This window comes from Phoxinus phoxinus (genome assembly GCF_949152265.1).
Source record: "Phoxinus phoxinus genome assembly, chromosome: 13".
NCBI lineage: Eukaryota > Metazoa > Chordata > Actinopteri > Cypriniformes > Leuciscidae > Phoxinus > Phoxinus phoxinus.
The window spans coordinates 5,865,566-5,888,442 of record NC_136888.1 but is presented as its reverse complement, the minus strand read 5'-3'; the positions used below and the strand labels follow the sequence as shown (position 1 = coordinate 5,888,442).

The 22,877-nt window shown below is 40.8% G+C and overlaps 1 protein-coding gene and 1 long non-coding RNA gene across 2 annotated transcripts; both read right to left on the bottom strand.

Annotated features, from left to right (window-relative positions):
* Positions 1–748: 748 nt before the first annotated feature.
* insm1b (insulinoma-associated 1b) lies at positions 749–3,413 on the bottom strand. The gene is made up of 2 exons (XM_079633020.1): positions 1,299–3,413; positions 749–1,165 (listed from the first exon to the last, which is right to left on the bottom strand). Exon 1 carries the CDS (start codon positions 2,739–2,741, stop codon positions 1,398–1,400), a length of 1,344 nt encoding a protein of 447 aa, XP_079489146.1. The 5' UTR covers positions 2,742–3,413; the 3' UTR covers positions 749–1,165; positions 1,299–1,397.
* Positions 3,414–10,430: 7,017 nt separating this feature from the next.
* LOC307009326 lies at positions 10,431–22,548 on the bottom strand. Its single transcript, XR_013799989.1, has 5 exons — positions 22,422–22,548; positions 22,195–22,253; positions 18,474–18,514; positions 13,643–14,214; positions 10,431–11,470 (listed from the first exon to the last, which is right to left on the bottom strand). It is a non-coding gene; the product is annotated as an uncharacterized lncRNA (long non-coding RNA).
* Between the last annotated feature and the right edge of the window lie 329 nt (positions 22,549–22,877).

Here is a 22,877-nt window from a genome sequence, read left to right as displayed (position 1 = left end):
CTCAGCAACCTTGTATGTAAATGGAGCACAAGTTGCTCTTGTACAGCACTTTTTCTAGAGGTGTTTGTTACTATTGTCAAAAAAAATGGAGAATCAATAACGTCAGTGTTGAAATGCATTACTGGGTTAATGTCCTTGTGCATTTCTGACTTCATAATCACAAAGGCTGTCACCCTTTAAATGATTTCAGCGGGATTTACATAATGTACCAAACACATGATTTCATTGATCAAGCTGAGCTTACCAGAATGACCTGACAGATATAAAGTCAATACTCTGCACTTTACTGAACGAACACTGAGGACAGAAAACTGTAAAAGTGGATTGCCAGAGGTCGTCTGACCGCTTTATATCATCTAATATCATCTGACACCTGTAGAAGAACACCTTGTAGACGCACATTAACTTAGTTAAAGGCTGCACACACACACACAAAACTATGTTTTTAACATCATGTGTTTCTTTTACCTTTGTATAAGTCTGTAGATACATATAGTGAAGAACATTAATGTGTGTATGGAGTAACTGACCCTTGGATAGTTCTCAGTTATGTTGTGTTTAAAGGCTCAAATGAAAGAGTTGCCATCTACAGTTCGCATACAGAGACTGAGACTGAGCGATAGTAACTTCCTATTTCATTCATAGAAACTATTAGAGGTACACGTTATTGTTGTGGCAAATATGCACGAACAAAAAGCTTTTTTTTTTTCATTTTGAAAATATTTTATTTGAGTAGACAACACGGACGCACATATAAAGCGATAGGTAGCAAACATTTAGGAAAATAAGCTGTATACGTAGAAAAAGATTGCATCTATAAGAGCTTCACGTTTCAAGGGAGCGCACAAAACCCAAGACAAGATGATCTCGACACAACGATTCGACACAGGAAAAAAATCACACAATAAATTATACAAAGCCATTGAAAATAAATAAATACATAAATAAATTAAATATTACGAATAAACATATTACAATAATTTTACATCATGATAGAAAGTTGTAATTGTGTGCCGACATTCAAAAACAATCATTACACTGAAGAGTTCTTAAGGCAGTAGTTTGATGTATTTCTCTAAAGGCATTTCTGGCTACTAAAGGGAAACTTTTCAAGATCTGTTGTAGTTGTTTTGAGTACGAAGAGAGAGAGAGAACATTTTCAGTCCTGTAATTCACACACTAGATTAAAGCTACAGACGTGAAACGCACAGCATGTGAATTCAAGGCAGAGGTACATGAACATATCTTAGGTCTAGGAGCTATTACATTACCATGTGTGCAAGGTTCTAGAAAAATACCTTTGTAAGGACCAAACTAATACTTTTCTCCAGACTTTTCTAGTTGAGGGGTGAAGAAAATAGAGCATTGTAAAAGGCCAGATTGGAGTGTGTTGTTCTTCAGCAGGCGTTACGCACGGGCACCTGGAGGAGGATGACTTGCCTGTTTTCGGTGGGGTGGCATTTGTTGATGTGCCTGGTGAGACCCGGCGAGCTGTAGAAAGTGGCCGGGCAGAACTTGCAGGGAAACGCCTGGGCATCGTCGTGCAGGAGACGCAGGTGCCGCTCCAGACTCGCCCGGTTGGGAAGCTTCTCTCCGCAGGCCGGACACGTGAGACAGTCCGCGGGGCTTAGATTGAGCGGACCCGGGCTCTGGCTGTCCTCCCTCGGCACCATGTCTGGGCTCTCTGCGTTGCGAAAAGCCTCTCCGATGATTTGATTTTGGAGCGCTTGGTGTCCCAGGATGTGCTTCCTCAAGTACGCCTGGCGCTTGAATCTCTTCCCGCAGTGCTGGCAATCATAGAGCCCGTCTTCCGAGCCGGATTCTGACAGACCCGGGCTCGGGGAGTCTCTGTCGCTGGGGAACTCTGCTCTCAGGTCTTCGGGGAAAGGTTTGGCGGGTTGGAGGGGTTGTTTGGGCGCGCTCGGGACGCGCGGTTTGTGCCAGCGCCGGTGGGAGGCCAGGTTTGCCGGACAGCTGAACACCTTCTCGCACTCGGGACACCTGTACTCCACCCGCACTATCCGGGAGCACTTGTGCTGTGCCAAAGAGAACGGGTCCGAGTATTCTTCTTTGCAAAGCTGGCAGATGAACTCTCCCAGGGGCTTGTTGGAGCTGCCTGAGGCCGCTCGGGGCTTCGGGTCCACGGGCCCCTCTTTGATTTTCAGGCCCAGCACCGGGGAAGTCGTTACCTCATCCTCGAAGTTGAGTTTGCGTATGGCTTTGGGTTTCTTGGCGCTTTTGCCGCTTTTACGCTCGGCTGCGTCAGAAGGTCTTTTAACGCCGGGCCGGATGGCGGAGGAGTGCGCGCCGCTCCGGTTACTGTTGCTGGTGCCGATTTTCAAGTCGACCGGCGCGAACAGAAGATGATGGTCTAGGCTGGTGAGAGAGGCGGCAGTTGGGAAGGATTCGGCAGAGACGGGCGAGCCGAGATTGAGACTTCTCTCGAAATATTTCCTGTCGTGCTCCTTGCTGATGGGCCGGGTGGGGCTGTACAGCGCTTGGTACACCGCCTCCGGGTTGCCGAACTGCACCGGCTTGTGGACCGGCACCGGCGCCTCTGCCCCGTCCGACGGGAGCGCAGAGATGATGCTGTCCGGCTTGGAGGCGCTGGGCGCGGGCGAGTACGAGGCGATCTGCGCGATATGACATTCTGGAGCGTATCCTCCATCCTCGTCCGAGCGTATCCGGTACGAAACGAGCGATGCTTTCTTGTTTCGTTTCACTAGGAATCCTTTGGGCATGTCGGCGGATGGATGAGGCGAGGATGACAAGGCACAACAAGACGAGATCCAAAGCCACAAACGCGCCGTCCGCCTCCCTCCCTCTGAGAGATGCTTTTGCTTCTCAACGCATAGCTGCACTCTTTTTAAGCTGGAATGATGTTATTGTTCTCGCCCCTCGCCGCTCCATCCTCATCCAATCAGGGACGAGCGCGGATCTCTGTGGAATTGCCCGTGGGAGGGCTGAGAGACTCGGACCGCGCGCTACAGAGCAGATGTACCTGGCCTTTATTGTATAATGCGCGCTGCGCTCCGTTCACGGTCTGATGGAGATGTATGGAGGAGCGCGTGCCGCGGCTATAGGGAAACACAAGGAAATGTCACTCACGGCCATCATCAGAATTCCGAATGACCGACAACAAAGAAAGTTCTTTCTGAATGCTTAGTTTAGACCTGTGAATGTCTCAACTTAAATATTGATGCATGTCTGCATCTTTCTTTGTGATGTATGTTTAAAATTGTATCCACAAATGATTGCGGGACAATAACTGTTGCAGACTGCAGATGTAACTGTATATATGAACTACATTTAGATATAATATTTTTATTTTTTCTCTACTTTAAATGTATAAGTGATTACATTAGTTGCATTAATTCAATCGTTTTTACTAATTGCACAATGCAAGTTACACAAGCGCGAACCGAAGTTAATGTAGACGAGAAGAAAAATATATTTATTAACATTGTCATTTTTGTAAAAGATGGAATATTGTGTAGGATAAAAAAAAATGAATAAACTATTTGGATGGTAGGCTTGTTTTGTGTGTGTTTGTTTCATGCGTAGGCAGCCTATAAGTGTCATTGGAATATGCTACTAAAAACGAACTGAGTATTTTCAAGAAGCTCCACAGAGTAATTACACAAAGCATGTTATTAATTAGTAGCTACTTATGAAATCCGAACATGTCTGTCCAAAGCTTCCTCCTGTGTAGCCTAAGCTTGCAGATCTGGACATTAGCTGTGTAATGCCACGCGTCTGTCTGAGGCCAGTATAAATCAGCTGGCGAACGCATGCATAAGTCATCAGAAGAAGCTCGTCTCTGAACACAATGGCGCGTCTGGACAGCCGTCACAGGCTTTTCTGCCTTTGAAAAGCAAATTGACCTCTACAGGGATACACGAGCAATCTGGCCAAAAGAGAGACGCGTGCTGGACGCCATCAAAGATGAGCGCTGACCCCGGGGTCAAGCCAAGGGGCAGCCAGCACTGCATTTCTCCAAACCACCGTGACCACTGACAACTTCAGACATTCGAGCTTTTGATAGGATGGGGTATTGTGTGACGCGTTCTTTCCATTGCAGTACAACACACACATCTCCTGTGAATATAATGAACTGCAATCGTGAAGAAAAACACGTTCAAAGTGCAGTTGCAGTGTTTAATAAACTCTCTAATGGCTGTGCTCTATAATGTGTCCGTTTGCTGTTAGAAAAAATCATCGGCGGTATATTTTGAGCCATAAGCGCAGAAGAAATACTGCATTCAAAATGATAAAAGTGCGCTTGATTTCAGAACGCGTGTGATCATCTAATAATAGTTTACAGTCAGCAAACGCATAGTAACGAAAGCTTCATCGCAGGACTAAAGATCTTATTTTTCCTCTGTGAAACAGTTGCTTTAGATTCTCCTTTGCGCGCATAATTGGACAGACGTGTTGCACGGGTTTGCATTCATCCATTGTTCCCCTCATTAGCATAAAGCTGCTGTATGACCGAGTCAAATAATTGCTCAAGCATTCAGATATGCGACTGCCACTATTCTTCTCTGCAGTTTCAGGAATATTACAAGACTCGCGGAGTTTGACACGCAATGAAATGTTCTTTAATTGATGTTATTAATACACAGTTTCATGTTCCCAAAATCGTCTAAAGTTTTGCTTAAATCGTGCATGTGCGCAGAACCGGATTTGCGCACGTCTAATATTGAACTTCATCTTAATTCTGATTCTTCACTCGTTTTCCCTTCATCATCAGAACATGTTTTCTCTGTGTTAACATTCTCTGAAGTTTGTTTATCTAGGTCTTACCCAGTACAATGCACTTCGATGGCATTTTAATGAGATTGTGTGTGTGTGTGTGTGTGTGTGTGTGTGTGTGTGTGTGTGTGTGTGCGCGCGCCGGCCGCTTGTGCGCGTGTTTGCTGTGTGGCGCGTGCTTGTCGCGTCTCATTTGCATACAGCTGCTCGCCGGCGCGCGCCCCTCCCCTGCTGGCCACGAGCCCCCTCTCAATACGAGGATCACAGTAAAGACTTATCAACATATTACTCCAAAACCCATAACATGACAAATGTGGCCATTTAACGAATAGGCCTACGCCATTGTTTACAAGCTCTGGGGTTCAAAGGCAAAAGTAAAAGAGGGCTTTATTATTTTACATCTGTGTGCGCATTGTGTTGTACTATTGTTTGTGTTGTAACAATGAGTTTCAAAAGCACATACAATAGTTATTCATACCTGCACACACTAAACATGTCAAATAAAAGAACAAATCTACATGTTTACTGGTATGTTATTAGTATTATGGTGTGTTTAGTGAAGTGTGGTTCGGGTCATTGGCACTGCTCCACCTACAGACTGTCACATGCTATTGCACCAGCCAATCAAAACACTACTTGAGCATTTTGTTTTCTATAAATCTTTAATCATCTTTAAATCAGAAAAGCAAAATGATTTGTTTCTGGCTTATGTGAAGGACATGTCAGATCTTCAGTCACAAGGATAAGAAAGGCATGTTAATATGCTATGATAAATCGTGCACAGATTGCATGCATTTGTGCCGGTGTAAGAATATGATCGCCATACTAGCATTGAAACATGTTCCGAAGCGACGCTGGATCCAGTGGAGTGCTGCAGTCTCCAGCAGAGACTCACAGGCGCTGTCCGTGGTTCTGAAACACCAGAGCGCAGTTACACTGTTCTCTCTCGTTGCTTGATGCACTGACACTAAATAAAGATGTGAGAGGAACTTCAAGCACTCGTTGGCATGCATACACAACTACAGATGTTCACCGTCACCGTGATGTTGCCAAGTCAGACATGTTCACGGATCAACATTCCTTAAGTCCTAACACTACTCATAACTTATCCCTGAAATCAGAGGGAAATGATCGCTGAATAACTGATGTAAAAGCACCTAACCCTGGTCGTAAGCCTAAACTTGACATAAACGTTATGATGTAGTTGATTAAACTTTTGATTGATTTGCATATCTGATTGGTTGATTGAAATGTTGTTCAAGGATGGACAAAGATGTTGATCCAGGAACATGTTGCAATTGGTGCAAATAAAGAGGCCGTGTTAAGAATGCTGAATGCCAAACAAAGCATTTCCAACATTGACACACGGCTCGTTAGCTGCCATCATTTGCATTCCCGTATAATTGTGCATCATCCTTGATTTGTATATGATCTTCCTTATTAGCCCATATAATTGGGTTAATAAGAGGCAGCTCGTGGCACTTACGGCTGCTCGGCCGAGAGGAGGCCAGAACAGAGGCAGGATTAATTAATTGTATCAGTCTTTTCATCTGCAGGAGTAGTGCTCCCACACGAACATTAATATGATTCTGCAAATGGAGGGAAGTGGTACAGCCTGGGCCAGAGACACAAAAGATTGGACTCAGATTAATTTAGGCCTAATTATCCAGTGGGCGTCAGGGAGTGGTTTGCATAATCAGAGCCTGTAAATGAGACAGACGCTGAGCTGAAGGCCATGCCGTTACATCTCGCCTCGACTGGACGACGCAGAGTTTGACCCTCGCTTAGCACAGGTCTCTGACACCGCAGGCCGTGTGTGTGTGTGTGTGTTTGTGTGTGTGCGTGTGCGTGTGTGTGTGTGCGCGCGCGCGTGTGCGCGTGTGCGTGTGCGTGTGCGTGTGTGTGTGTGTGTGTGTGTTACAGGATTGGCAGATGCAACATTTGCTCATATCCGCTGAACTGTTGTATTCAAGCTCATTTACATCTCAATAAAACACATTAGTCAAGCTGCAATCAGGACAATTCAAAGTCAGGGCAGAAATTTCAACACAATCTCACAAGAAAACTTTTTTTTATTTTTTCAAATATTTTTATTTATATCTATTATTTATTTTTGAATATACGGTAACAAAAGAAAAAACAGAGCCTCTGCTTTTAAACAAATACAATTTTATTCTCAATTCATGCATTCTTTTTTTTATCTACACATGTCAAACTAAAAGCTGAGGGTCGGGTTGACAATGATCACACTGTAGATCAGGAAGGCTGTGTCCGAAATCACCAACGATAAAAGAGGGCACTATTTGAGGGGACAGCCATGTTTAGTGGTGTCTGAAACCATAGTGGACGTTATCAAGTGCACTCATTCAATCCCACAATGCACTGCAATAACAAATGTATATTACTGCAGTAATGTTAGGAAATAGTGAATGAGAGATTTCATACCCAGCCACAGATTACACAGATCTTCTTCTTCACTTGTTTTTGGATCCAGATATGCTGTTAAATATGGAGCTAAACGAGTCTCAATAAAGATAAATGCGCACACTACCATTCACATATGCACACACAGGATTCATACATGCACACACGTGATTCATAAATACACACAGGATACACAAATGCGCACAAAATTCACAAATGCACACACAAAATTTAAAAAGCACAGAAGATTCACAAATGCATACAAAATTCACAAATTCACACAAAATTCATAAATACACACACAATTCAGAAATACAAACAAAATTTACAAATGCACTCAAGATTTAGAAATGCACAGGGCAAGATTCAGACGTGTATTTCTGATGCACACACAAATATATATTGATTTACAAACTGCTTGCGGTCTGTGAACTTCACTGCATTTGTGTGTGAATTTTGAGACTCCCTTGACTTGGCTCGACACACAAATGCCTTTTTTTAAACAGGGAATGATCAGCAACCAATCAGATATCTCCCTTGGTTTAGCCAATCACAAGAACGCACCCCGCGTGGGGGATTGTTTACTCATAAGCCAATCACATGAATGCGTTCACACAGCGCGATATGCATGTGGCGCGGGCGCGGTGGAGTTCTGTCTGTCAGTTGGTTGAGACATAGACATCATATAGATAGACGCCCTATCGACCGCTACTGTATGGGAAGCCAAACAAACCAAAAGTGGGACGAGACAGCGGGGGTTTACAGAGCTCGCGCCGCGCTGACATGTCATCTGCGCGGTTCAATGGTCCGAGCCGCGCGGCCGACTCGTCAGCGCAGCGCGGACGTGTTTCCTAGCGACAACCAATGGGCAGCGCGGCGCGAACAATCCTCACCAGCGCTGCACTGATCAAACAGCGCAGCGCAAACCATACATGCAAATAAATGTACAATAAAGAAACCCCAGCTTCCTTACAAGAAATTGGTTCTCTGCTGAAGTTTAGGAGTTTTTCCCTACAGAAGACAAAGAAGAAGAAAGACTAGATGAAATGCATACATTTCTTATGTTTATTATAGCTATTTAATACTGTTAGTAAAGAGTTAGTGTTGTGTGTCGATACTTTGAAGAACTGCACATATATAGAGGCTACGGAAAGAGCTGTACAAAGCAGAAACTTCAATGACTTTCAATTTCGTAGTCGTCTTGAGGAGCACGCCAACCTTCTGGAAATTATATCGGACAGTTTACATGTTCAGGTAATGTATGTTAGTAAGTTTTGCATTCAGCCATCATTTGTAGACTTTAAGCTTTTTATGTCTGAATTCCATAATCATTTGTTAATTTTGAATAAAATGTTAAAACTAAAGATCAATTTTATGTTATTGATATTTTGTGATATTGATTTGAATTCAGTGTGATTTGGACACGTTTTGCTATTGAGATTAATTGGAAAAAGTGTCCTCCCAATCAACCTGGTCGCCTATATATAGCCTAGTCTAAAACTGTATAATGTTTTAGTATGACCTTGACCTTAATTCAGACATAAATTTTGTATGCATTTGTGAATCTTCTGTGCTTTTTAAATTTTGTGTGTGCATTTGTGAATTTTGTGCGCATTTGTGTATCCTGTGTGTGTATTTATGAATCACGTGTGTGCATGTATGAATCCTGTGTGTGCATATGTGAATGTAGTGTGTGCATTTATCTTTATTGAGACTCGTTTAGCTCCATAGTAAAATTCCCATGATGATTCGTGAGAGTGTATAACATCTATCTATCTATCTATCTATCTATCTATCTATCTATCTATCTATCTATCTATCTATCTATCTATCTATCTATCTATCCATCCATCCATCCATCATCCATCCGTCTATCATCTATCTGTCTGTCTGTCTGTCTGTCTGTCTGTCTGTCTATCTATCTATCTATCTATCTATCTATCTATCTATCTATCTATCTATCTATATATCTATCTATATCTATCATTATATCTATCCATCCATCCATCCATCCATCATCCATCCGTCTATCATCTATCTATCTGTCTGTCTATCTATCTATCTATCTATCTATCTATCTATCTATCTATCTATCTATCTATCTATCTATCTATCTATCTATCTATCTATCTATCTATCTATCTATCTATCTATCTGTCTGTCTGTCTGTCTGTCTGTCTGTCTGTCTGTCTATCTATCTATCTATCTATCTATCCATCTATCTATCTATATGTCCAACGTCTGTCCAGTTCAGATCATTTTTTCCTCGACTGAATTCTATGATCGCAGACTATGACCCTCGAGAGCTGAACCGGCCGTGATCTGAGACAATCTGTGATATGCTAATTGTGCAGAAATCAATTCTCCAGCAGATGATGGGCTCATTAATCACCAGTATTCTCTGCGCGGCGCTCTACATTCTCATCCTCTGATTTCTGCCGCCGTCAATCACATGATCCGCGTGATGAGCCGTGTGGAAGGGTCTGAGACACTGATGGAGATTACAAGGAATGTGATTAGATAATCAAATCCAAACCCACTGTCATTCGGCTGATGTTGTTTGTTGCGGTTCATAATCTTTTTTGAATGATGTCATATTGTATCTTATTGTAAGTTTCAAAATCACTGCTTTATGATGAAGAATTGTGAATAATGAACAAGGACACAAGAAACCAGAAATGTAATTTTGCTTTCTGCAAAACTTAAATGACAGAATAAGGTGGATTTGTAATATTCTTGAAACTATGTGTGGCAATGTCCATAAGTCACACAGGTGCTCGGAGCGGTTGCTGGAGGGTTGCTGGAGGGTTCTAGTTGGTTAGCATGATAGTGGCTTACCGGTCAAAAGGTCAGCGGAGCAGCCCACCCCCAATCTCTGCCTCAATGGGTCTGTGGTGTGCCAACTAACACTGCCAAAAACAAACCATTGCTTAAAACCATTCATATCTCATATGTTCAGAGGCCTTATAAACTTCAAAATTGCAAGACAAATTGTAAAGTGTACGTTTTATTAAATAGCACTTTTAGCATCTGCTTCACACACAGAAACTCTGCATCAGTGGGCAGTTGCTTCTTTCCAAAAGAGTGACTAAAGACAAAAGCTTTCAACACTGTAAAACAAATTATTGCTCTGGATTGGTCTGTAAAAGTTCATGATAAAAAAACGACAACAAAAAACAGCTGTTGTTGCCAGAGCTTTACCGTAAAGGCCTTTTTATGCTTCTGCGTCGAATCGACGGCGTACCCCCGCAGACCCTTCTGCGTCGACGCGAACCCCTCTCCGCCCCCTCCGCCGTAGCTCGACGTGCACCTCCAAAAAATTGTAACTACGCGTCGAGGCGACGCAGACCATAGGGCTGTGATACCGCCCCCTAGCGTTCTCGCGGTGAAATGCACCGCGATGCAACACAACCCGACGCAGAACCATAAAACGGCCACGACGCCGTAGGAGTGACGGCGTAGCTACGGCGTGGAGTTGACACAGAAGCATAAAAAAAGCTTAAGACATATGTTACAACTGTTTTGGTTAATTTGACAATTTAAAAACTTATATTACATGTTAATGTACATATGAAAACATTATCAAAATGATAATGATACATAGCATCATCATGGTAACAATAATCATGATGCAATCATCATGCAATAAACATTAATTTAACAACATAAATTGGAATATAAAACCCACATTTGCATAAATAATAAGCAAAAAATTAAGAAACAGTTCATTTCAATGAAAATCCATCAAATGTAAAGTGTCACGCGGGGAATTCTGGGTGTCAATTTATGTTTTTTCACAGTACATTTTAAAATGACTTTTTCACTTTCAAAAACTGTACATTTAACAGTATTTTACTGTAAAATTACATGTAATGTCCCATTACATTATTTAAAAATACATATACATATAGGCCTACCGTACGTATACTGTTAACAGGTTTTGACAGGTTTTTACCATATAACTTTTACAGTCTTTTACCGTTAAAATTATGATCATTTTTACGGTCATGAAAGGAAGGAAATGGAAACTGAAGCCCAAGCGCCAGTCGCATATTAAAGGTTACCCAGTTAATGTGATCAACACAATGGCCGATTCTTTTCTCCTGTAAATGTTCTCTTGCACAGAATGAGGCAATGCAGAAGGAAGGTGTATTTCATATCTCCCTCAGTGAGATGGAGTGGATCTCAAATGTCATGTTGAAATGTCAATGAGGGAGAGTGGCTCTGGTATTTCACAGGACAGGTCTCGGGTCTGACGCCGCATTCCTTCAGCATCGCCAGCAGAGGCGACCTGACAAAACAATCAATGAGAAACTCTCTTTTCTGGATAAAATGGTTCCACGAAGAACCTTTAACATCCATGGAACCTTTCCATTGCACAACAGTTCTTTATTCTTTAGATTATTAAAAGTGATTCTGTTCTGTGAAATCTTCTTTAGGGAAACAAGAATGATTATTCTATGCATTGAAGTTTTTAAAAATATATACACTGTAAAAAGATTTTTTGGTGAAGTAAATACTACTGAAAAAAAAACTATGTAATTTACATGAAAAAGTTAGTTCAGGCAAGAATAAAAAAAACTAAGTAAATTTCATATCAGTACTTAATTCAAGCGAGTAGAAATTAAAGCGTAAATATCAACTCAATAAAATGAAGTAAAAATACTGATACTGGGGTTCCCATCATGCACTGGGCCTTGAATAATTAATGAGGTTCATTTTTCACTGGTTTCCAGCTGTATTTACACCGTTTTATCATTGCTTTTGTTGTCAGGATTAGTAACTTGCCATTTTGTGACATTTCGAGTAAATTTTCTGCTCAAAATGACACATTCAAACACAAAAACGATCCATCAAATGTTACCGTCATTGTGTATTGTCTACCAAGTATTGAGGTCTTTGCATTTCCATCAAGCGTAAAACATCTGACATGATGAAGTATAAATTACTTAGATACTCTAAGTAAAGCACATACTATAAATGACTGGTATAACTCAATAAAATTGTTTGAGTGAAATGTAATGCAAAGGAAATTTCAACTAAATCGATATCAACCTTTTACTAGCCAAGTTAAAATTACTTATTTTCTTTGTTACTTTCACTTAACTAGGTTAAGTAAAGTTTACTTAATTCCATATTCCAAGTAAATATAACTTAAAGATTTCTAATTAAAGCTACTGATAAATATGTTTAGGTTTTTACTTGGCAAATCTTTGTAAATTTACTAGCATTTTCTGAGTGAAAAAAGTTTCCTAGCTTTTTTCAAGTAAATCCTACTCCAAATTTTTTTCAGTGTATAATTAGAAACATTGAGTTAGGCTATGTTTACACGGAAACGATCTGAAGAGAAAACGCAAAAGTGCCGTTGCGTTATCACTTTTTATTCTGCGTTTAGACGAGCGTTATTGGGGGGGAATATGGTTCCCCCCAATATGGTGCATATGGTGACGCAAAAGTGTGTGAAATTGGATGTAGTGTGCACTCCAGGCGGCTAGGTGGCAATGTGGAGCACTGAAAGAGAAAGAGACGCTGACACAGTTTTTCATGTTTAATACGGTAAAGCCGCTGCTTTAACCCTCGGTGCTCTTCGCGTGTCGCTCAAAGATGACAGATTTTTTTTTTTTTTTTGTCAATGAAATTAATGCTATATTTTAGTTTGATAATGTTTTGTTATTTTCCTGTACTGGCGCATGCCTGTGACGTAAACACGTACGCGACGCCTTCACTGTTTAGCAGACTTTTGCGTTTTTACCCTTTAGACGGGAACGCGATGGTGGAGCGTTTTTAAGATTTCCACTCTGGAGGGTGGTTTCACTTTTTTTGCGTTTTTAAGCCCCAAAAACACCGTCGCCGTGTAAACGAAAGGCACATCCGATAAAATATTTTTACGTTTTCACCCGCGAGCGTTCTCGTGTAAACGGGGCCTGAATCATGACATTTTTTAAGTATAAAGACAAGTATTAAATCGTATTTCATATAATTTTTTCTGTAAAACATACTCTAATGTTATTTGTTTTATGTATTTTATGCATCTCATTCAGTGCTCACAAAGGAGAACTAACTTTAATAAGAAAGCTAAAATTCCAAAATGGTATTGCTACAGGCTGTTGTGTTTAGAAAAAAAAGTCCAGATATGAGAAAAATCATTTAAATGTCCCAGTTGGTCCTTCTAGATAGCCACGAATTTAAATGAAGAGCAAGTGCAAGTTTCAATATGATTTGACACAATGTTAATATGTAAAAAAGTCTAATTTGTGCCTCCCTTTATTTTCCTGAACTTTGGCCGAAACATCGAAAATCTGATAAATGTGCAAAGAGTAACCTCTGGGCAATAAAATGCTCTTGTGTGTGAATATTTTTTCTATTGTGTGATGGCAAGAAGGCGTTGCATGTTTTGATGGTCATTGTGTCTGTTCTTTTTGACCCTTGTGTTTGTGTTGTAAATCTCTTTGTCTGTACTCACCCTTTCACCCATTGTCTTTTCACAAACTATCTATAAAAGTGGCCATCACGCGTATATAGTGTCCATCTGATCTCCTCAGTCCGTTAGAGCTTCGCCCTTCGAGATATTGGCTCCTGACGTGGAATATGATTGATTTGATTGCTGGATGACAGTCCCACGTTGCCGTCTCCAAACTTGACCCGAGCGCTGTTCCACTGACTCTCCTCATTATTAGCTGGTGACGGACGCCCATGCTGACAGCCACTGAAGGGACACGGCTCCTGCTCATCATCCGTCTCTGTCCGAGGGGTTTCGGGGAGGATTCTTTGGCTGTCCCCGTGAGTAATGTGAGGAGACCCTTCTGTCTTGCAGCACATGGCCAGTATGAAAGGCCATCGGTCAAAGGGCAGCTGGTAAGGCCAGAGGAGAAGGTGGTGGCTTTCTGTGTGTTGTGTTAGGATGAACATCCTGGTGAACGCTCAAAATGATCTAATACTGAACTTGCATGAGAAATAAGCTGATCTTGTGGTTTAGATCGCGTGTTCTGTAGACACCTTCGATTTCCAGGGAACACACATCCTGGGAATATTTACCTGTGGATGGATCATCAGTATATCAGAGTTTTTCATTCCTTACCACAGTCGCCTCAGGCTTTCTCAATGGGGAACTAAAGCATTATATGTTGACTTTCTGGCAGCTCCCTGTTAAAATTACTTAGAGGTTGGCAATATGACCAAAATATTTTCAACTGAAGACTTTTAACCACCATTTAAATATCTTAATGGAACAATACTGACCAGTATTTAAATCTCTTAAAGCAACACTGAAGAAGATTTTTTTTACCTTAAAATAATGTTTCCAAAATCGTTTCAGTGGTTCATCAAGTCTTAACAGGGTGAACGGCGCTTCTGCCTTCGCTTTGTGACCCTATATCTGCTATAATGTAAGATTGCCAGATTAGGTCACGTTTCTGTAGTTCTAATGAGACACAAATTTGACTTGCTTTGCGTCAAGCGTTACAATAGTCATAATTTAGTTTTTCTTCATTTCTGATGTCGCAATACATCATACTTTCATAAAATCATGCATCATACTCTACCTTGCCTGTGGACATCGTTCATTACAAAGAATAAACAGGATAAACAGTGTGACGATAAGCTAAATTATTTACGACAGTGGAAATGGACAATTCCGCTTCCAACCTGTAGGGCGACCGCAGAGGAAAAGGTCTTTAGTGTTGCTTTAATAGAACAATTCTGGCCAATATTTAAATCTCATAATTGGCTGATATTTGTGCTAGACTATGAGATCTAAATCTGGAGGATCACTTATATCTTTGTTTTATTATATATATCTTTGTCATATTGCCAAAGACTTACCAAGATAAACCAAGACAGTGCACTCATACATAGCTAGTACGGAGAGTATAAAGGTTTGCTGTTTGTTTAAAACAGCAAAAGTGAAACATGCTCTGTGGGGGACACCACCCCAGCAGAGGACGTCCCTGGATTGTAGGTCCAGTGGCACCGCAAACCTGCTCAATCACTTCCATCTCAGACATGGTTTTAATTATTCTTATTTCTTTGGATTATTTTAATTTCTTCTATGTAAAGTACTTTGAATTACCACTGCTTAGCTTTGCATTTACTGAATGAGCACTGTGCCACTGTTCGTCCGACTGTTTGCACTGTATTTTATTTTCTAAACTGTTTTAATTATTTTTATTATTTATGTAATAATTGTAATTTCTTCTATGTAAAGCACTTTGAATTACCACTGTGTATGAAATGTGCTATATAAATAAACTTGCCTTGCCTTGCCTTGCCTTGCCTTGCCTTGCCTTGCCTCATACAGTATTACTGAATGGGAGAAAGTGTGAAAGTGTGGAAGTCTAGCCTGGTCCTACCAGACTCTCGTACATTTCATTTGTACAGAGAGTCTGGCCTCTCTCCATTAACGAGCGTTAACTTCCTTGTAGACGGGTACTCTGTTGAAGTTTAAAACTATTGGATCTGCCCAGAGTCACTCTGGATCTGCCATAACCAATCGCTAACGTTTGGTCGTCACGAAACTTCAACTCAAACTAGCGCACAACCTCAACGTCATCGTTCTCAGCCACTCCCTCTGTTCGCTGATTGGACCGGTAAAAACACCGCAAACCCAGACGACGTACTGAAGGAAAATTAAAATTGAGTGGAAGTACGTAGGAGGGCGGAGCCAGGCTAGAGTAAGTCCCGCCTTCTAAATAAAAGAGTCAGCCAGTCACCAATTGACCTTATTCACAGCAGCGCCGCCTTTGATTTTTAATGGGAATGAAAGCGAGGCTGTGAGGGGCAGACATGTATCTCTTCAGTGGGCTGTACTATAATTTAATGTGTTTTGGGATTGTTCTGCTGACGAAACACTGCAAAAGTATCTTTCCAATAAATTTCAGTAGATGAAAAGACAGTATGAGCTGTGGAAAATTATAAGTGATATAGGAGCTTAACCCCGGATTTCCACCAACTGCGGATCGGCTCTGTCGTCCTTCAATACCCACCAGGTCCGGATTTGTTGCGGAACAGCTGCGGCCATGACTGACAGCTGAAGTCACCATAGACAGTATATAAACTGGACACAGCGACCCCATAGGTTTCAACAGAGAAAAGTGAAGTTCATTCCCTTCCGAATCTCGCAGAGACGGAGAGCGTGAGCATTAGCTGTCCATGAACTAGCAGCAGGATCAACTTTATCACTCTCTATGGGCTTCTCTCTTGACTTTATCGGACTTTATGCCTCTACGTCCCTCAGATTGCTTGTGAGCTTCTCCGCCGGTCTATACGGTAATTTTTTCTCCTGTGCGACAGAGTCGCGTGGTTATGACGCAATCGTTAGCCTATTTTTACAAAAACTGCTTCTACGGGGCCATAAGGTAAGATACAAGGTAATGGAGCCATTTATACATTGTTGTGTTTATAAATAATAAATAAATAATGGACAAATGGAGTCTTTAAACGCCTCGGATGTAAAGTTATTCGCTGTGACACCAAAATGAATGGGAGTCAATGAAATGCTAACAGCAGGTGATGGCTTGATAGCCAATGGCGGCGCCCGGGGAAGCTTCGGTTTCCGGCGGATGGATTACCCCCTTGGAAGTCACAAGGACCCACGGGATCTCGCGAATTCACGTATGATCGCGCGATATAACCTGTCCCGCACAATCTGCCCTGTGCTGAATTGCTGCGGAGCTCTCCGGCATCCGGCAAAACTAGAAGCTCTGCGTATCTGCTCCGGAGGGCTGCGGATCGCCGGTGCTGGGACGCAGTCAGTGTAAATACACACATTGACTTTAATGGAAACCTATTGACTCCGCCGCCGTTCCGCAGTTGGTGGAAATTGCCCGTTAGAGCTCGCAGCGGATGCCATTAGAAACACGGAAAGTCTATCCCGCACAGCCTCGCTTTCATACCGGTCACGCCACTCTGAATAAGGGATATTGGTGAAGTCTTGCATCAGTGCAACTGCCGTTAGAAACTCCGGGTGCCAGAGAAACAGTCAGCGTCTGCGTCCGAAATCACATACTATTTTTGAGAAGATTACTTGAACATTAGTGGCCATGATTACTTCACGGCCACTAAAAAACTACATTCTATATACCGGTAGTATGAATGGGTGTATTATTAATGTAATCCAGACGTACATTCACCATGTTGTCATTATCATGTGATTTACCAACATTAGTTAAGTCACTTCATTGCCATTCATAAATCTTTCTCTGATGGCCTCATGGGATAGTAAAGTGTCCATCGTATGCACACTGTCCGGAATCTGTCCTACTCTTTTGAGTACTGTAAATTCAGACATACATGATTCCAGATGCAGCCAGTGTCTTGAGACTCGCACATGTGCATTGGCTGGTTCAGTCTGAAGCTTTTTTAACACTACTTGAGGAATAAATTCAGCTGCCCAGAGGAACTGAAACTTATGGCCACTATGAACAGACTTTGCTTGAAAGAGACGTTGATATCAGCCAGCCCTAAAACTTGCTCTATGTTGACGCACTATGGCATTATTGACATTACCAGTATGTAATGTTCTGTAAAGCTGCTTTGAAACAATGAGTACTGTGGAAAGCGCAATACAAATACATTTGACTTGACTTGAATGCACTACAAGACATTCAGGGTGAAAAATGTCTGTCAGATGCATACATGTAAAACTATGTAAAGCTCTCAACCGTGGCCAACAACTGTACAAAACAGATCTATTTTTAAAAAAAAGAAATAAGTTGATAGTTTTCTCTCTTTTGGTTATTAATCTGGAGAGCCGGGTTCTTGGGTCTGGATCTGGGCTTTGAAGGGTCTGGGCTTGGTCTGGGTCTTAAAGGGTTTGTTAGAGCATGTACATCATCCCACAAAACCAGTAATTTTTTTAAATTGAGATTTATACATAATCTGAAAGCTGAAGAAATAAGCTTTCCATTGATGTATGGTTTATTAGTATAGGACAAGATTTGCTGAGATACAACTATTTGAAAATCTTTGAATCTGAGGGTGCAAAAAAAGCAAAACATTGAGAAAACTGCGTTTAAAGTTGTCAGTTTATGTTCGCGATTGTGCTGCATTCACTCACAAAAATAAATGTTTTATATATTTACGGTAGGACATGTACAAAATATCTTCATGGATCATGATCTTTACTTAATATCCGAATGATTTTTGGCATAAAAGAAAAATCGATAATTTTGACCCATACAATGTTGGCTATTGCCACAAAAATACCAGTGCGACTTATGACTGGTTTTGTGATCCAGGGTCACATGTTTATAGCTTCATCATTAAAGGGATAGTTAATGCTGTCATCATTTACTCACCTTCATGACATTAAAAACCTGTATGATGTTTTCTTCTTCTTCTGCGGAACACAAAAGAAGACATTTTGAAGAATGTTGGGATCCAAACAGTTTTGGTTACCATTGATTTTCACTGTATGGACAAACTCTCAAAAGATCCAGAGAAGAAAGAAAATGCGAGGCAGTTAATCAAAGGCCCGGTGTGGTCAGTATTGGCCTTCAGTTTTAATCACAGGAAACCGAGCAGCCTTTGTCGTTCTGAGCAGCGTAATGTACACAGTGACCTGATCCTGTGTTGACAGAGAGCCAGGTGCTCAAACACACACAATCCACGACACGCGTCCTATATAACACAGGACAGTAATTGGGGCATTCCACCTATTTTTCAGAGCCGCCCTGATTATATGAAATGTCACAGTAATATGAAATGCATTCTTCACAGAGAAAGATAATAGTGTTATTTATAAGCATTTTCAAAAATGTGACGTGTCTGTCCGGGGAATATGCATCACTGTTAAATAAATACTGCAAATCTCAAACATCACAAAAAAAAAAAAAAAAACGTGTACATTATATCCCCCTTTTTAACATTAGAGAGGTCACATGATGCTATTTTAACAGTTCATTATTTTCTATATCAGGTGTAATAGAATACACCATAAATAAAAAAGTTGCTGCCTTAAATTGTTAAGTACAATCAACTTGGATGCTTAAATTACATTAAACTGACTTTAAAAAAATTGTTGAATCTTAAAATTAAAAGAAAAAAAAATTCCTTAACTTATTTTTAAGTTACTTTTCACAATACAGATTGTATCAAAGCAGCTTCACAGTATTAAATTAAAATAATAATAAAACGTCCATGTTTGGTAATGCTAATCAATAGTATTATTCATTGATTAATTAAATTGAATATCCTCAACTGAGCAAGCCAAAGGCAACTGAAGACTTAAAGCAATGTAAAAACATATATTGTCACTACTTATTGATCATATAATTTTTACAGTGTAGGTTTACATGCATTAATGCTCAAGAAACACATTATTTTTCCCATACTGTACATTATTGTACATACTGTACATTATCTATTCCCAGTCTGTCTGAAACACGTAGATTTCTACAAAACCCCTCCTTCTGAAAAGCTCTGAGTGCTCTGATTGGCCAGCTGACCCAGTGCGTTGTGATTGGCCAAACACCTTAAGCATGTGTTGGAAATGTATGCATTTTCCCTTGTTAAATTTTAATTTTTAACTATCTTACCTTTCAGATGCAATTTTGTAATAGTTTAATTAGTCTTCTTCACTGTAACAACGTTATGTATGAAGTGACTACATAAAATAGTTAACTGTATACTGAAGTGTATATTTTCTAATTTAGGTGTGTGTATAGCCGGCGTTGTACTCTCCGGGTTCAGGAAGCTGTCCTCTGTAAAAGGCCCTGTGCACAAGCACTTCTGGGTTGTACAGCGCAGGAACAGCGTTATCCTGCATATAAATCTTAACCATTGATTCCTAACAAAGGGTTTTTTCTTTCGCATTCAAACACAGTGTCTCCGCGACATGACGGCAACACAGTTCACTGAAGCCTCACCTTCTTACTTTGCGTAAGGCTTTTGGCGATATTATGCTAATATTTCACATTGTGACGTGGACGTTTGAGGAAGTAATATGGACTTTAATTGAGGTGTTTTTGGCAGGTCTGCAGCGGTTCTCTATTAGATAGAAACAATCTCTTTGTGGGAACTAGCTTTGTAACTTTGCAGATCTTATGCACAACAGTGCATTAAAACATAACAAAGCCTCCTATTACACCTTTAAGAGCAGACGTGGCCATTCGTAACTTGAATGTGTGAGGCTTCTGGTGCCAGATGCTTATTATTCTGGATGTACAAAAACAGTCCATTATGCTGCTTGATATTGAAAACTGGTATTTGTTATCAAATAATTGTAGTAGCGTTTCATTTACCTTATACTACAAGTACTTTCATTTGAAAGTCACGTTTCTAGTATATGTAAAACCGCATTTTTCCATCTTAAAAATATATCTAAATTATGCCATATGCTCTCATTGACAAATGCGGAATAATTAGTTCATGCGTTCATGACCTCAAGGCTAGATTATTGTAATGCTCTACTGGGTGGTTGCCCTGCACGCTTAACAAACAAACTACAGCTAGTTCAAAACGCAGCAGCTCGAGTTCTTACCAGAACCAGGAAGTATGACCATATTAGCCCCGTTCTGTCAACACTGCATTGGCTGCCTATTAAACATCGTATCAATTTTAAAATATTGCTGATTACTTACAAAGCACTAAATGGTTTAGCTCCGCAGTACTTGAGCGAGCTCTTAACGCATTATAGTCCTTCACGTCTATTGCGATCTCAAAATTCTGGCCAGTTAATAATACCTAGAATATCAAAATAGATCCTTTTCCTATTTAGCACCAAAACTTTGGAACAGTCTTCCTAACATTGTCCGGGAAGCAGACACACTCTGTCAGTTCAAAGCTAGATTAAAGACACATCTCTTTGACCTAGCATTCACATAATACATTATAGACTTCTATAACTCAATGTTAGGCTGCATAGATTAGGTCAGCCGGGACTGGGAACACTTCCCTTAAATCCTGATGTACTCGTTACATCATAAGAAGAATGGCATCTACGCTAATTTTAGTGTCTCTATCCCGAGGTTTTCCCGCAGCCTGCCGGATCCAGGCCGTATCCAGATCTGACGAATGACCTTCGCCTGGACCCGATGACAACGCTGTGCTGAAGTGCCAACTAGTCTCTCCCTATGGAGGATCCCTGTACAACTCTACAGATAAAGCGTTGTCGGGATAATTTCGGTTTTGCGTATCTACCCCGAAGTGATCAAATTCTGTAAAAAAAAAATTTAAGGCCAGACAAGTAGTTTGTTAAGGCTTGGTTTGTAGGGAATTACAAACCTGCGCACATATATTCAAATGCGCATAACTATAATTGATTCTTGATGCGCACGTGAGCGTCATCAGCGTTTCTCACAGGTTCGCGTTTAATGTCTGTTTAGTGAGAACGGTGTCGTCTTAGCGGTCTCTAATTTAATAACTAATGATCGTTGCCAAAACAATATAAAGCCAAAACAATCTCTGTTACCTTCAATTATCCATTTATCACTGTAAAGCCGCTTTGAAACAATCTACATTGTTAAAAGCGCTATATAAATGAAGATGACTTGACTTGACCTATAGCGCCTAATGAACCAGAAGCCTTGCACAATAATAGAAAGTAGCTTACTTCCATGTTGCAAAATAAGGTGAATAAAACCTTCCCCATTAGCCAGTTATGCTAATTTGGCACTCTGTCATAAAACAGGCTCTTATTTATTTAATACAGTAATCATGCATCCCGCCTAGTGCAGGAACAACTTCACCTGCCTTTAAATGTGTTTTCAAATCGCGGCACATATCTGCTCTCATATCCTCCCTTCTGTATGCTAATATCCTCTCGACTATTGCATATGCCTAATAAAGCTTTACAAGCGAAAGTGTCACGTCTGCCTCAGCCATTGGTGCGGGGTATTCAATATTTTCACCTGCTCTGCACACACCGCTGCCCGGTAAACATGCCTCTATCCACACTTGTTTGAGGGCCCATCTGGTGCCCTGCATTAAAAGCTCCTATTTAAACAATAGGTCCCAGGAACGGAAAAGGGCAGATTGCGGGAGAACCTCCAATAAAAACAAGCAGTGCATGACATTTACCTCCTCGCTCTGGCTTAGATCGGCCTTTTCACCGGTTGCCCACTGTCTCTGCTTACTGCCTATAAAAAAAAGCAATCTCATAAGATACTCAGATACACCCTTTCTTATTAACATTACATTATTTAACAGTGGGAGAATATATACTGTATAACACTTGCACAAAATAGTTATTTACATATGGATTTACAATCAAATCAGCATGAACGGTAGCTACAACAAATGCCAACCTGCTTTCAGATTCATGGAAAAATGTAGCCTGGTTTATTGTCTTTGAGCCTTGGGGCCGAGATTTACATTGACGAGGTGGTGATGGAAAAGAAAGTGAAGGCAGAGTGACATCAGTCTTTTGGGAATGGTGCCACCTAGTGGTGAAAAACATGCTTGGTGGGGATCCAATTCCAATAAGGTGTATAATAATACCTGGTTCAAGTATATTCCCAATTTTTTGTAAATAAGTCACCATAGGATGTCCAGACAACACTGTTTAGCTGAACACAAGAACATGCACAGTCCTCTAAAACCTTCACCGGTGATCTTTCCCTTTCATGAGCTGGCATGGCTGGACACAGGGGAAAATACATTAAATGCTTTTAAGTGGGAATGCACAATAGGCTACCACTTTTTTTTTTTACCACTTTCATTTTCGGTAGGCTACTCGCTGATACCGACACCTATATTCACTG

What these genes read in the sequence shown, in the direction of transcription:
- insm1b (XM_079633020.1), bottom strand. Translation starts at nt 2,741, where the DNA reads ATGCCCAAAGGATTCCTAGTGAAACGAAACAAGAAAGCATCGCTCGTT.